Genomic DNA, 12,480 nt, shown 5'->3' with positions numbered 1-12,480 from the left:
GAGATTCGGCCCCTGTAAGAGACCTCTTTTGGGAGGGGTTGCACAGCTCGATTAAAGATGAGATCGCGAGGGGGGAGAGACCCCGGACCACCAAGGAGGTCGTTCAGAGGGCACTGGCAGTGGGGGTGCGGCTGGAAGAACGTCCGTGGAGCAGGGACGAAGGGCGTGGAGGGCGCGAACCAGCCAGGGGCTCCTCCTTCCTTCCCAGAGAAGCAGCGCGTGTGCAATCCACGCCTCCGCCAGGAGGAGGAGCGGAACCTATGGAGGTTGGAGGTGCAAGGGCTCAGTCAGCAACCAGAGCCCTAGCACCGGCAGCAGTGAAAGCGAAGCCTCCTAGAGGGAACAGGAAGTGTTACGTCTGTGAGGAGCCAGGGCATATGGCGAAAGAGTGTCCCCAGAGGCTCCACAAGCTCACTGCAGCCTCAGCAATGGTGACTGCAGCAACGCAGCAAGAAGGACCACAGCAGGGAAACGACGCAGTCTGGCTGGAGGAAGAGGCCCTGGGGCCCAGCCAGACGTGTTAGTGACGCAGTCCCCAGAGATTTTACAGCCCGTGAACCCCCTCCCGCCCAAACCAGTAGTGAGGCTCACCGCATCTCTCCAGCTGCCCAATGGAATCACCATGGACGTGCCAATCACCGTTGACTCGGGCAGCAATGCGGACTTTATAGGGCAGGACTTTGTCGACAAACACGCTATACAGTTGCTGCCGGCCACACTGCCCCTGCAGGTTGTCACGGTGGATGGCAGGGAGCTGCTCGGGGGGCAAGTGGTGAAGCAGACGCCACCGATGGTGATGCGACTTGGGAATCACAAGGAAATCATCAGCTTCAACGTCACTCAACTATCGGATACGCCCATTGTATTGGGAATGAGTTGGCTGGACAAGCACAGCCCAACGCTGGCTTGGTACCAGAGGCAGCTGATCTTCGGCTCTTCCTTTTGTGCTGAACACTGCATCGTGCCCCGGCAGGAAGGAGAGGAAGAGGAGTCACAGCTGCTGCTAGGCACGCTGCAAGCGATTCCCCACAAGTACGCGGAATTTTTGGAAGTTTTCTGCGAGAAGGAGGCAGACAGGCTACCCCCTCACAGACCATATGACTGCAAAATTGACCTGCTGCCGGGGGCGGCGCTGCCTAAAGGGAAACTGTATTCCATGTCAGAGGACGAACTGCAAGAACTCAAAGAGTTCATAGATCATAATTTGGAGCGCGGTTTCATCCGAGAGTCCAAGGCAGCGGGGGGCAGTCCTGTATTCTTTGTTAAAAAGCGAGACACGCCCCAAAAAAGACTGGTAGTGGACTATCGCATTTTAAACAATGGGACCAAGCCATCGGACTTCCCCATGCCCCGAATCGACGACCTCCTAGCGAAGGTGCGGAAGGGAAAAGTGTTCACCAAGTTAGACCTGCGAGGGGCGTACAACCTCATTCGCATGCGGGAAGGAGATGAGTGGAAGACGGCCATGTTCACGCCACTGGGGACCTACGAATATAGAGTTATGCCTTTTGGATTGCAAAATGGCTCCCACGTTTTTCAAGCTTTCATGCATCACGTGTTGGCGGGACTTCTCTACAAGACGTGCGTCTGTTTCTTAGATGACATCCTGATCTTTTCGGAATCGCAGCAGGAGCATGACGGACACGTCAAGGAAGTGCTGAGCAGGCTAAAGCAACATAGGCTCTACGCCAAGCTGGAGAAGTGCCAATTTGACGTGACGGAGGTGGATTTTCTGGGCTACAAGCTGTCTGACAAGGGGCTCGCCATGGACAGCGCCAAGGTTGGAGCGGTGTTGGATTGGAAGAGTCCACGCAACCAGAAGGAGGTCCAACGGTTTGTCGGCTTTGCGAACTTCTATCGCAAGTTTATCAAGGGCTTCGCTATGCAGACAGCGGCCATCACAGACACGCTTAGCTCCAAGAAAAAGAAGTTCATCTGGACAGAGCAGGCGGAGCAGTCCTTTCAGGCACTAAAGCGTCTCTTCGCGTCGGAAGAGCAGCTGCTTCATGTCAACCCCAGCAGGCCGATGAGGGTGGAGACAGACGCCTCGGACAGAGCCGTGGGGGCGGTCCTGCTGCAGAAGGACCCGCAGGGGGTGTGGCGACCGGGAGCGTTTTACTCCAGGAAGCTCAGCAAGTCCGAGCAGAACTACACCATCTGGGACAGGGAGTTGCTGGCCATTCATGCAGCGTTCAAAGCGTGGAGGCACTTCCTGATCGGCGCCAAGCACACGGTGCAGGTTTGCACGGACCACAAGAATCTGGAGCACTGGCGCACGGCACAGTTCCTAAACCAGAGGCAGATACGTTGGGCTGAGTTCTTTGCGAACTTCGACTTCCGCATAGAGTATGTCCCGGGGGACACTAACATCATGGCGGACGCTCTCTCCCGTAAGCCACAGTATCTGGAGGACGCAACGCCAGCGGCCGCCATGCACATCTTCGCACCAACAGTGTGGGCGTGCGCCGCGGCAACCGTGGACCTGGAGGCGGTGCGACGAGCGTTGCAGGATGACTCCTTCGCGCAAGCAAAGATGGCAGAGGTGCAAAGGGGCAAGGCAGCGGCCGACGGTTTCCAGCTACGAGATGGATTGCTCATCCGTAAAGGGGCCATCTACGTGCCGGGAGACGACCTTCGCGCCAAGGTGCTGCAGCAGCTGCACGACGCGCCCACGGCCGGGCACTTTGGCAAGGAGAAGACGGTGGAATTAGTAGCCAGGGATTTCTGGTGGCCTGGAATGAGAGGGGAGGTCGCAGACTACGTGGCGAGGTGTGACACCTGCCAGAGGGCCAAGCCAGTGCACAGACCGCCGGCCGGACTGTTGGAACCGCTGCAAACTCCGGTCGAACCTTGGGAAAGGGTGGCTCTGGACTTTGTCACGGATCTGCCCAGCTCGAGGGGCAAGACGGCAGTGCTGGTGGTGGTGGACCTGTTTTCCAAGATGGCACATTTCATTTCGTGTGCTAAGGTGGCCACGGCGGAGCAAACCGCCAAACTGTTCATAGACCACGTGTTCAAGGTTCACGGTCTGCCACGGTCTATTCTGTCCGACCGGGGGCGGCAGTTCATCTCGAATTTCTGGCAGAAGCTGATGGGCTTCCTGAACGTCAAGATCAACCTGGCGTCGGCGAGACACCCGCAGACCAACGGGCAAGCGGAGCGGGTCAATGCCATCATGCAGCAGTACCTGAGATGTTATGCAAATCAACAGCCTGCGACGTGGGTGGATTACCTGCCGCTTGCCGAGTTCGCCTACAACAACACGAAGCACGTGTCCACGGGGGTCACGCCGTTCTTCGCCAACAACGGGAGGCACCCCAGAACCTTCCCGGGACTGGAAAGAATGGGGGAGGGGGAGCCGCAGACAGCAGATGCGTTCGCGTCGGAGCTGCAGGAAGTCCACGATCAGCTGAGGCGCCACCTGGAGCTGGCCAAGCACGCATACAAGGTACAAGCGGACAAACACAGAAGGGTTGGCGAAGAGCTCCACGTGGGAGACTGGGTCTGGTTAGCAGCCCACGCAGTGCCGGCCAGGTCGTTGGCCAAGAAGAAACTAGGGCATAAGCAACTGGGGCCCTACCAAGTCGAAGAGCAGGTCAACCCGGTAGCTTTCAGACTGGCACTTCCGGAGGGTTCCAGAATGCATCCGGTGTTCCACAGATCGGTGCTCACTCCCTACAAGGCACCGCACAGGTTCCAGGAACCCGGAACGGCGCCGAGTCCGGTCAGAGACAGAACAGGGCACGCGGGAGTGGCACAGAAGGAGCGCATCAACGAAGTCACGGAGATTTTGGACTCCAGATGGGGGGAAGAGGGGGTAGAATACTTTCTCGCCAAGGAGGGCACCCCGGCCAGTGCGAACAGCTGGGTGCCAGGCTACGCCTTGGACGAACCTCTGCTCAAAGACGAGTTTCATGCCCTCTTCCCACATAGACCTATGCCAGCAGACTTTTTCGACGACTGGCTTTTCACGCCCACGCTTTCGGCCAGCACGTTCCGGGGGTTCGACTCGGACGAGGACCCGACACGAGACGTCCGTTCCCCGGAGGGGTCACCCTCGGGATCTGCATCAGAACCCTCGTATTGGTGGGACGATAGACCAGAGGAGCAGTTCCGCAGAAAGTGGCTGGAATGCCCAGGACGAGCAACGCCGCCAGGAGGAAGTGAGGGAGAGACGGACATGGACGTTTTCGGGGACGACCCTGGTTTCGAGCACGGCGGCACAGAGATGGAAGCGGAGGTGACCGTCGTCGACGAGAGCAGGGAGGAAGACCCGGGAGACTTCAGATGGAGGCCCGCCACGGGAAGCGAACGATATCCGACGTTCGTCCCTTTGCAACAGCAGCACCCAGCTCCAGCACCGGAAGGAGGGGAGGGGGGAATGGGGGGCTTCGAGGGGGGGATGGATGTCAGGGGTTTAGGAGCAGAGGCAAGGGCAAGGGAGGAAACAGAGAGCGAAGGGGAGGAGGCAGAAGAAAAGATGAGTGATGACGACGACCCGAGATCTCCGAGTCTTTCCAGTGAATCAGAGGATTCACAGAAAGGAGCACCAGTGGCCAGGGCAAGGGGGGAGTCTAGGGGGGCACCCCAGGAAGATAGAGCCAGAGGGGACTCAGAGGAGAGCAGTTGGAAATCGGGACCAGCGTCACCGCCAGGGAGCAGGGAAGAGGAAGGGAGCCAGGGGGCAAGCGCTGGCAGCTCACCACAGGAGGGAGGGCACGAGTCAGGAGTGGCCACACCTCCATCGGGGAGCGAAGAAACGGTTAAGCGGAAAGTGGAAGGTTGGGCGCGCGCGCCAAGTTCAAATGCAGAGGAAGGCGGCGCAGTAAGCAGCCCGGAAAGGGAGCCAGGTCCTAAAGCCCGGCGCAAGGAGACAGGAGGGTCCGGGGGGTCAGCGTCAGAAGAATCCCGGAAGGAAGAGACCCCGGGGGGTAGAGGGACCCAGAGGAGGACAGTCAGGCGGAAAAGGTGGAGCCGGGCTAGGATATTAAGTTGGTGCACACGGGGCGGAGACTCAGACGGAGCTTCGCCGATCTAGCTACTAGACGTAGAGTTGCACGCAGCAGCTTGAGAATGGAAACTGTAACTCAATAAAGACTTTTACTTAATGATCGCTGGCTAGCGTGATCCTCTGTGAGCTAGGATCTTCAAGCAGCTCTGACAGCGGTGATTTCTAAGAAGTGTCCAGTGAGGGTTCAAGAGAAATACAAATGATAGAATCAATTAGATTTCATCAGAAAACCAAAAAGTGTTGCCTAAACTGCTTGCTGAAAACAACAAAGCCTCTATGGGTGCCTGACGTTCAGTCAGGAAGAGGTCTCAGCCAAGAGGGAGTTCCACAGAATTGGGCCACAATTTTGAACACACAGCTCATGGGGGGGGGGTGAGCTTTGTGCCCGAGCCATGAGGGACCACTAAGAGCCACTCCCACAACAATGGGAGTGATCTAACAGGGATATAACACATCAAACAGTATTGAAGATATCTGAGACTCAAGTTGTTAAAGGCCTTGGAAATTAATACAATAACTTTGTAGTTGGCCCAGTATGGGCAGCTGTCAGGGAACTGACATCAGAGCAGAGGGGGGAGGCGAGGCTCCCAGATTCTGCCGGAGAGGGAACGAGTAAGGGAAGAGAGAGAACGTCATCTGGGGAAGGAAGTCCAGGTGACACCAGGAAGAAGGGAGAGGCAGAGAGCATCTCGGAGGTGAGGCTCCGAGACTCTTCCAGTGAAGTCAGTGAGGAGGATGGGGGACCACCACTAGGCACGCCCACTCTGCGCAGAAGGCTTCCGCGCAGAGAGGCGAGGCGAAGGTTGTCCGTTAAGGAATTCTTATGCTGGAGGAAATTTAGGAGACGCCCACTCACGGATTCTGCTAGCGACTGAGCAGCAGCGGCAAGGCTGCTCAGTCAGGGAAAGACACAACCGCCCCTAAGCAGTTTGGAACAGCTAGAGGTTCACACACAAGCAACCCCAATTCCCCTTGACAGCAGCATATGTAAACTGTTAAACACTGGAATACTGTACTGTGAGATAAACATCGTTTACATATGATTACACAGATACCTACCAGATGAAGTTGTAAGCTGTGAATTAGTCGATGTGCGTCCATGAGTAGTGGTGGAAGGTGAAGATGCCTCAGCGGTGGATATTTTCATAGTGGTATAAGCAAAAGGCGTTAATGTAGTGGGCAACAGTGTTGGGGTCATTTCTGATATGCTAGTAGTAGAGTGTGTGGTTATGGACTCAGCGATGGATGCAGATGATAATGTTGTGTTGGAAGTGCTTTGAGCTACAATAGTGGTGAAAGTCTCTCCACTTGTTTCAAGGGATGTCGATGAATGAGATGTTCCACTAGTGGCAATTTCTGTGCTAGCAGATCCATGATAGGCTGTGGAAGTTGTAAGCAGTGGTGAGCTCTGTTCTGGTGTACGGGTGGTGTTGGTGCTAGCAGATAGGATGGCTGTAGTTGTCTCAGAAGGCTCAGAACTGGAAGTAAAAGGGAAGATGGATGAAGTAGGTGTTGTGGTCTCACTAGTTGTGGCTGTAGTTTCAGAAGTCACCTCAATGGAGGTGACGGAAAATGTAGACTGAGAAGACAGCTGTTTTGTGGATGGTTGCTCAGTGGTGGAAGAACTAGTCATCACTGTGTACTCAGATGAGGTCCCTTCTGAGGTAGTCTGCTTCACGTGCTCAGTGGGTGGGTGGGTGTTTGAAGACAGGGTAGGTGCCGTTGTCTCAGAAGCCTCAGAACGAGAAGTTAAAGGAGTCATGGAATGAGTAGGCATTGTACTCTCACTTGTAGTGCTTGTAATTTCAGAGGTCAACTCACTGGAGGAGACAGACAATGTTGACTGAGAAGAAAGCTGTTTTGTGGATGGTTGCTCAGAGGTGAAAGAACTAGACATCACTGTGTACTCAGATGAGGTTCCTTGGGATGTAGTCTGCTCCATATGCTCAGTGGGTGTGTTTGTGCTTGAAGACAGGGTAGGTGCAGTTGTCTCAGAAGGCTCAGAACTAGAAGTTAAAGGGGTCATGGAAGGAGTAGGCATTGTACTCTCACTTGTAGTGCTAGTAGTTTCAGATGTCACCTCACTGGAGGAGACAGACAATGTTGACTGAGAAGACAGCTGTTTTGTGGATGGTTGCTCAGTAGTGGAAAAACTAGTCATCAGTGTGTACTCAGATGAGGTCCCTTCTGAGGTAGTCTGCTTCACGTGCTCAGTGGGTGTGTTTGCGCTTGAGGATAGGTTGGGTGCTGTTGTCTCAGAAAGCTCAGGACTGGAGGTGAAAGGGGTCTTCGAGGGAGTAGATGTTGTAGTCTCACTAGTTGTGGTTGGAGTTTCAGAGGTCACCTCACCAGAGGGGACTGACAATGTTATCTGAGAAGACACCTCTGTTATGGATGGTTGTTCAGTGATGGAAGAACTAGACATCACTGTGTACTCAGATGAGGTTCCTTGTGGTGTAGTTTGCTTCACCTGCTCAGTGGGTGTGTTTGTGCTGGAAGAAAGGGTGGGCGCAGTTGTCTCAGAAGGCTCAGAACTGGAAGTAAAAGGAGTCATGGAAGGAGTAGGTGTTGTAGTCTCACTAGTTGTGGTTGGAATTTCAGAGGTCACCTCACTAGAGGGGACTGACAATGTAGACTGAGAAGACAGCTGTTTTGTGGATGGTTGCTCAATGGTGGAAGAACCAGACATCACTGTGTACTCATCTGAGGTCCCTTGTGGTGTAGTCTGCTTCACCTGCTCAGTGGGTGTGTTTATGCTGGAAGAAAGGGTGGGCGCAGTTGTCCCAGAAGGCCCAGAACTGGATGTAAAAGGAATAATGGATGGAGTAAGTGTTGTAGTCTCATGAGTTGTGGTTGGAGTTTCAGAAGTCACCTCAATGGAGGAGGCAGAGAACGTTACCTGAGAAGACATCTCTATTGTGGACGGTGGTTCATTGGTGGAAGAATTAGACATCACTGTGTACTCAGATGAGGTTCCTTGTGGTGTAGTCTGCCTCAAGTGCTCACTGGGGGTGTTTGTGCTTGAAGACAGGGTAGGTGCAGTTGTGTCAGAAGGCTCAGAACTAGAAGTTAAAGGGGTCATGGAAGGAGTAGGCATTGTACTCTCACTAGTAGTGCTTGTAGTTTCAGAGGTCAACTCACTGGAGGAGGTAATGAATGTGGACTGAGAAGATGGCTGTTTTGTGGATGGTTGCTCAGTGGTGGAAGAACTAGACATCACTGTGTACTCAGATGAGGTCCCTTCTGAGGTAGTCTGCTCCACGTGCTCAGTGTGTGTGTTTTTGCTTGAAGATAGGAAGGCTGCAGTTGTCTCAGAGGGCTCAGGACTGGATGTAAAAGGGGTCATGGATGGAGTATGTGTTGTAGTCTCACTAGTTGTAACTGTAGTTTCAGTACTATGCTCCCTGGAGGAGGTAGTGAATGTGGACTGAGAAGACAGCTGTTTCGTGGATGGCTGTTCAGTGGAGGAAGAACTAGACATCACTGTGTACTCAGATGAGGTCCCTTCTGAGGTAGTCTGCTCAGTGGGTGTGTTTGCGCTTGATGATAGGCTGGGTGCAGTGTTCTCAGAAGGCTCAGGACTGGAGGTGAAAGGGGTCTTGGAGGGAGTAGATGTTGTACTCTCACTAGTAGTGCTTGTAGTTTCAGAGGTCAACTCACTGGAGGAGGTAATGAATGTGGACTGAGAAGATAGCTGTTTTGTGGATGGTTGCTCAGTGGTGGAAGAACTAGACATCACTGTGTACTCAGATGAGGTTCCTTGTGGTGTAGTCTGCCTCAAGTGCTCACTGGGGGTGTTTGTGCTTGAAGACACGGTAGGTAAAGTTGTCTCAGAAGGCTCAGAACTAAAAGTTAAAGGAGTCATGGAAGGAGTAGGCATTGTACTCTCACTAGTAGGGCTTGTAGTTTCAGATGTCAACTCACTGGAGGAGACAGACAATGTTGACTGAGAAGACAGCTGTTTTGTGGATGATTGCTCAGTGGTGGAAGAACTAGACATCACTGTGTACTCAGATGAGGTTCCATGTGGTGTAGTCTGTTCCACATGCTCAGTTGGTGTGTTTGTGCTTGAAGACACGGTAGGTGAAGTTGTCTCAGAAGGCTCAGGACTGGATTTAAAAGGGGTCTTGGAGGGAGTAGGTGCTGTAGTCTCACTAGTTGTGGTTGTAGTTTCAGAAGTAGTGGATATTTTCGTAGTAGTATAAGCAGAAGGTGTTGTGTTCAAATTTGTTGAAATGGATGTTTCACTTGTTGTGCTTGGAGTCTCCCTAGAACGGATAGGCAACAATTGTATTGGACTATTTTAGAAAAATGCATATAACTATTCACCACTGATAGTGCTTATTGGACCCACCTAGGGGGAAGAGTTGACCCCACATCTCCACTCCCTCCTTCACCCCCTGGCATGCTACTCACCGGCATTTGGGCCCCTCAGAGGTGATATGGCACGTTCCACTCACACAGTGGAATGGGTGGGGGTTCCAAGCACTGCAATTAGAGACGCAATGAAGTGTGTTGTTGATGACCCGCGCCACATAATATGGCTGGAGGTTGTGCGCCACCACTGAGGCATTCTTGCATTCATCTGACAGATCTGGGAATGGAAAAGGAGAGAGTAGGGTCAGCAAAGGAAGAATGCAGATGTCTCACAACACCACATGCACATGCACATGGGACTAGGACATGGGTAGGCAAACTAAGGCCCAGGGGCCAAATCCGGCCCAATCACCTTCTAAATCCGGCCCAATCGCCTTCTAAATCCGGCCCACAGATGGTCCAGGAATCAGCGTTTTTTTTACATGAGTAGAATATGTGTTTTTATATAAAATGCATCTCTGGGTTATTTTGAGGATATAGAAATTCATTATTTTTTCCCAAAATATAGTCCAGCCCCCCACAAGGTCTGAGAGACAGTCGACCGGCCCCCTGCTGAAAAAGGTTTGCTGACCCCTGGACTAGGAGAACAAAAGGGGAGCTTGGCTGCTGGATCATCATCATCATCATCATTATACATTTATACCCCACACACCAATCCCCTCTAACACGCCAATCCTCACCTTTAGGACTCAGGGGCACTGCAGTCACATCAGATGCTCCTTCAGTAAAGCAGAGCTTATCTAAAGGAGAGGGAGAAAGCAAAGGTGAGGCTTCTGAAAGGAAGAAATCACGGGGGGGGGGCATCCATGGGGAGGGACCTCTTCTTCTACTCCCGCCCCCACTTGTCATGACGCCCTGCCACCAAGCTTGAAGGAAGCACACCTCTTCTGACAGGAAGCAACCGGATATCCATATTTAGGTGGGCATGGGGAAATCAACTGGGGTTGGCTGATGTTTCAGCACAGCTGCTGGGGTATCAGAGAAGGGTTTGCACCCCCACTTCTCAGCATGGATAGATAACACTAGGTGGCCTCAGATACGGCCTAACTGAGGTGCATTCTTATTCTTGATTCCTGTTTTTCTCTGGAGTGAAATTGGCATGCTGGGAAGACCTTGATTTCATACCATTTTGGACAATAGGCTTTCGTACTGTTTCGTCTTGCTCAGTTTCAAAGGGATGCCTCTGTTCCTAGTAAAACAACGTAATTGTTTTGAACCAGGGGAGTCGGGGTGATTTGGACTCAGTGGAGCTGCTCAGGTTCTGCAGAGAGGTGGATCACCGGCCGCCTCACAGCCTCCCTTTGGGCTCCCAGTGTGACTGACAACCCCAGGCTTAACTCCTGGCTGCCACCTTGGGAGCCCCATCCTATGCATGTTGACTCAGAAGTACATGCAGTTGTGATGCTGGTGCAATTTACTCCCAAATAAGGAGGGACAGAATCACAACCCTTGGATGACTTCTGCTTCCTCATGACTGCCAGACCTTTCCATGAGAAGTGGCAGGCGCCCCCTCACCTTTGTCATTGGAAGTGCAATTCTTTTGCAAGGTCTGTGTGAGGTTCTTCATGGAAGCATTGTAAGAAGCATTGAAGTCTGAGAAGTGAAGCTGCAGGAGCACCTCGTGGTCCACGATAATACTACCATTGCTGAGAAGAGGCAGGAGGAAGGAAGAGAGAGAAATCACTTAGCCACAACCCCAAAGGTGCCCTCAGCGAGCCTGATGTGAGGTCAACGATGGTAGTGGGGGCTGTTGCTTAAAGGGACGTGGCCACTCACAGCAGGAGGCCTAGGAGATTGTGTGGCACCAAGCAGCACCCTCCCTCCCATACTTGGTCCCCAGCTGTATCTCTTCTGTGACTCACCTCAGCCGAATCACCTTTACACCCGTGTACCCAGGAATGTCCGCATAGAAGATGTTCATCTGCAAAGAGAGAGGTCTCATCTCAGCTGCATAGACAGCAACAGTCGGAAGCACCAACCAACAGCAGGGTCTGCACAGAGGCAGCAGAGCAGCTGCTGTCTGCAAGCATCACCAGTCCTCTGTATCTACTCAGACAGAGCGTGGCTTTGAGGTGTGTGTGAGCAGTCCTAGAATCATAGAACTGTAGAGTTGGAAGGGACTTGAGGGTTATTGGGTCCAAATCCTGCAATGCAGGAATTTCCATGGCAGAAGAAGCAACAAAAAACTCTACATGTACAAGATACTAGTTTGTTGATCTGAGAAATACTAAACCTCCCATCCCAGCAGATTCTTGGTCCCTCCTGTCTGCTGAGTAGGGCCTCTCTATCCTGCTGTGCTCCTTTAACTCCTCTACCCTTCCAACACACCTTTGGGGTATCTCCTGTGCTGGGCATGGATAGTCAGTGGCCCTCCCCCAGCTGTTCTTGGACTCCAGTTCCCAGCAGACAGCCTGGCCAAAGGGATGGGATGATTATAAAGGCTGGAAGATGACCTTTGTCACTTTAACATTGATCTTTCAAAAGTGACAACTAGGAAGACGGTTCTTGGTGTGTGTATTAGGGTTTGAACCATCAGCTCTGAGCTACATATTACAGAAACAGCTTTCTATACTCATCTGATGGCTTCATTTCTGAAGCTGGATATCCAGGTATTCCAAATGAGGGAAACCTGACTGTGTTTCCAGTCTAGATCTGAATGAACTTCACCGATGAGGAATGGAATATGAATGGCGCCTGGACTCAGAAGTCGCCATAGGGTTTGGGTGTGAGAATTTTGGGGGGTGTCATCGCTCTGTGCACTCCCAGCCACCCCTCACCTGTTCCTCAAAGATCTTCACGAATGTCTGGAAGTCAGAAGAGCTGGAATTCGCCATCTCTGGGCTGAACTTCCAATTCTTCACTGTTACAGAGACATTGATTGTGGCCACAACAGTCACTGTGATCAGAAAGCACAGGAGTCATTAAACATGAAGGTACAGCCACAGTTTCAGATGTGAGGATAAGCACTTCAGGTGTCCATTGAGTTACAGTGATCATGGAAACAACATGAATCACCTATGGATCCACACCAAGTGTGCAGAGAAAGGGCACTGGTACAGGGTGTGAAATACATGGGAATGTGCGCGTATCAG

General features: G+C 52.5%; 2 protein-coding genes across 2 annotated transcripts in view; one reads left to right on the top strand and one right to left on the bottom strand.

Moving 5' to 3' along the window:
- The window catches only part of ACHE (acetylcholinesterase (Yt blood group)), a 146,958-nt gene that overhangs the window by 16,630 nt on the left and 117,848 nt on the right, over positions 1-12,480 (top strand). The window lies entirely within an intron of this gene.
- The window catches only part of LOC310692059 (uncharacterized protein), a gene marked incomplete at its 5' end in the record, with an annotated part of 38,089 nt that overhangs the window by 14,234 nt on the left and 11,375 nt on the right, over positions 1-12,480 (bottom strand). The window contains 6 exons of the mRNA XM_083472499.1: positions 8,936-9,279; positions 9,428-9,605; positions 10,069-10,128; positions 10,904-11,034; positions 11,251-11,309; positions 12,166-12,284. Of these exons, the coding sequence (XP_083328625.1) occupies positions 8,936-9,279; positions 9,428-9,605; positions 10,069-10,128; positions 10,904-11,034; positions 11,251-11,309; positions 12,166-12,284 (891 nt within the window). The remainder of the gene's footprint in view (positions 1-8,935; positions 9,280-9,427; positions 9,606-10,068; positions 10,129-10,903; positions 11,035-11,250; positions 11,310-12,165; positions 12,285-12,480) is intronic.

The sequence above is a fragment of the Podarcis liolepis genome (assembly GCF_965112155.1).
Source record: "Podarcis liolepis genome assembly, chromosome: 13".
NCBI lineage: Eukaryota > Metazoa > Chordata > Lepidosauria > Squamata > Lacertidae > Podarcis > Podarcis liolepis.
Note: the sequence above shows the minus strand (reverse complement) of the source record. Positions and strands in the feature narration are given on the sequence as shown.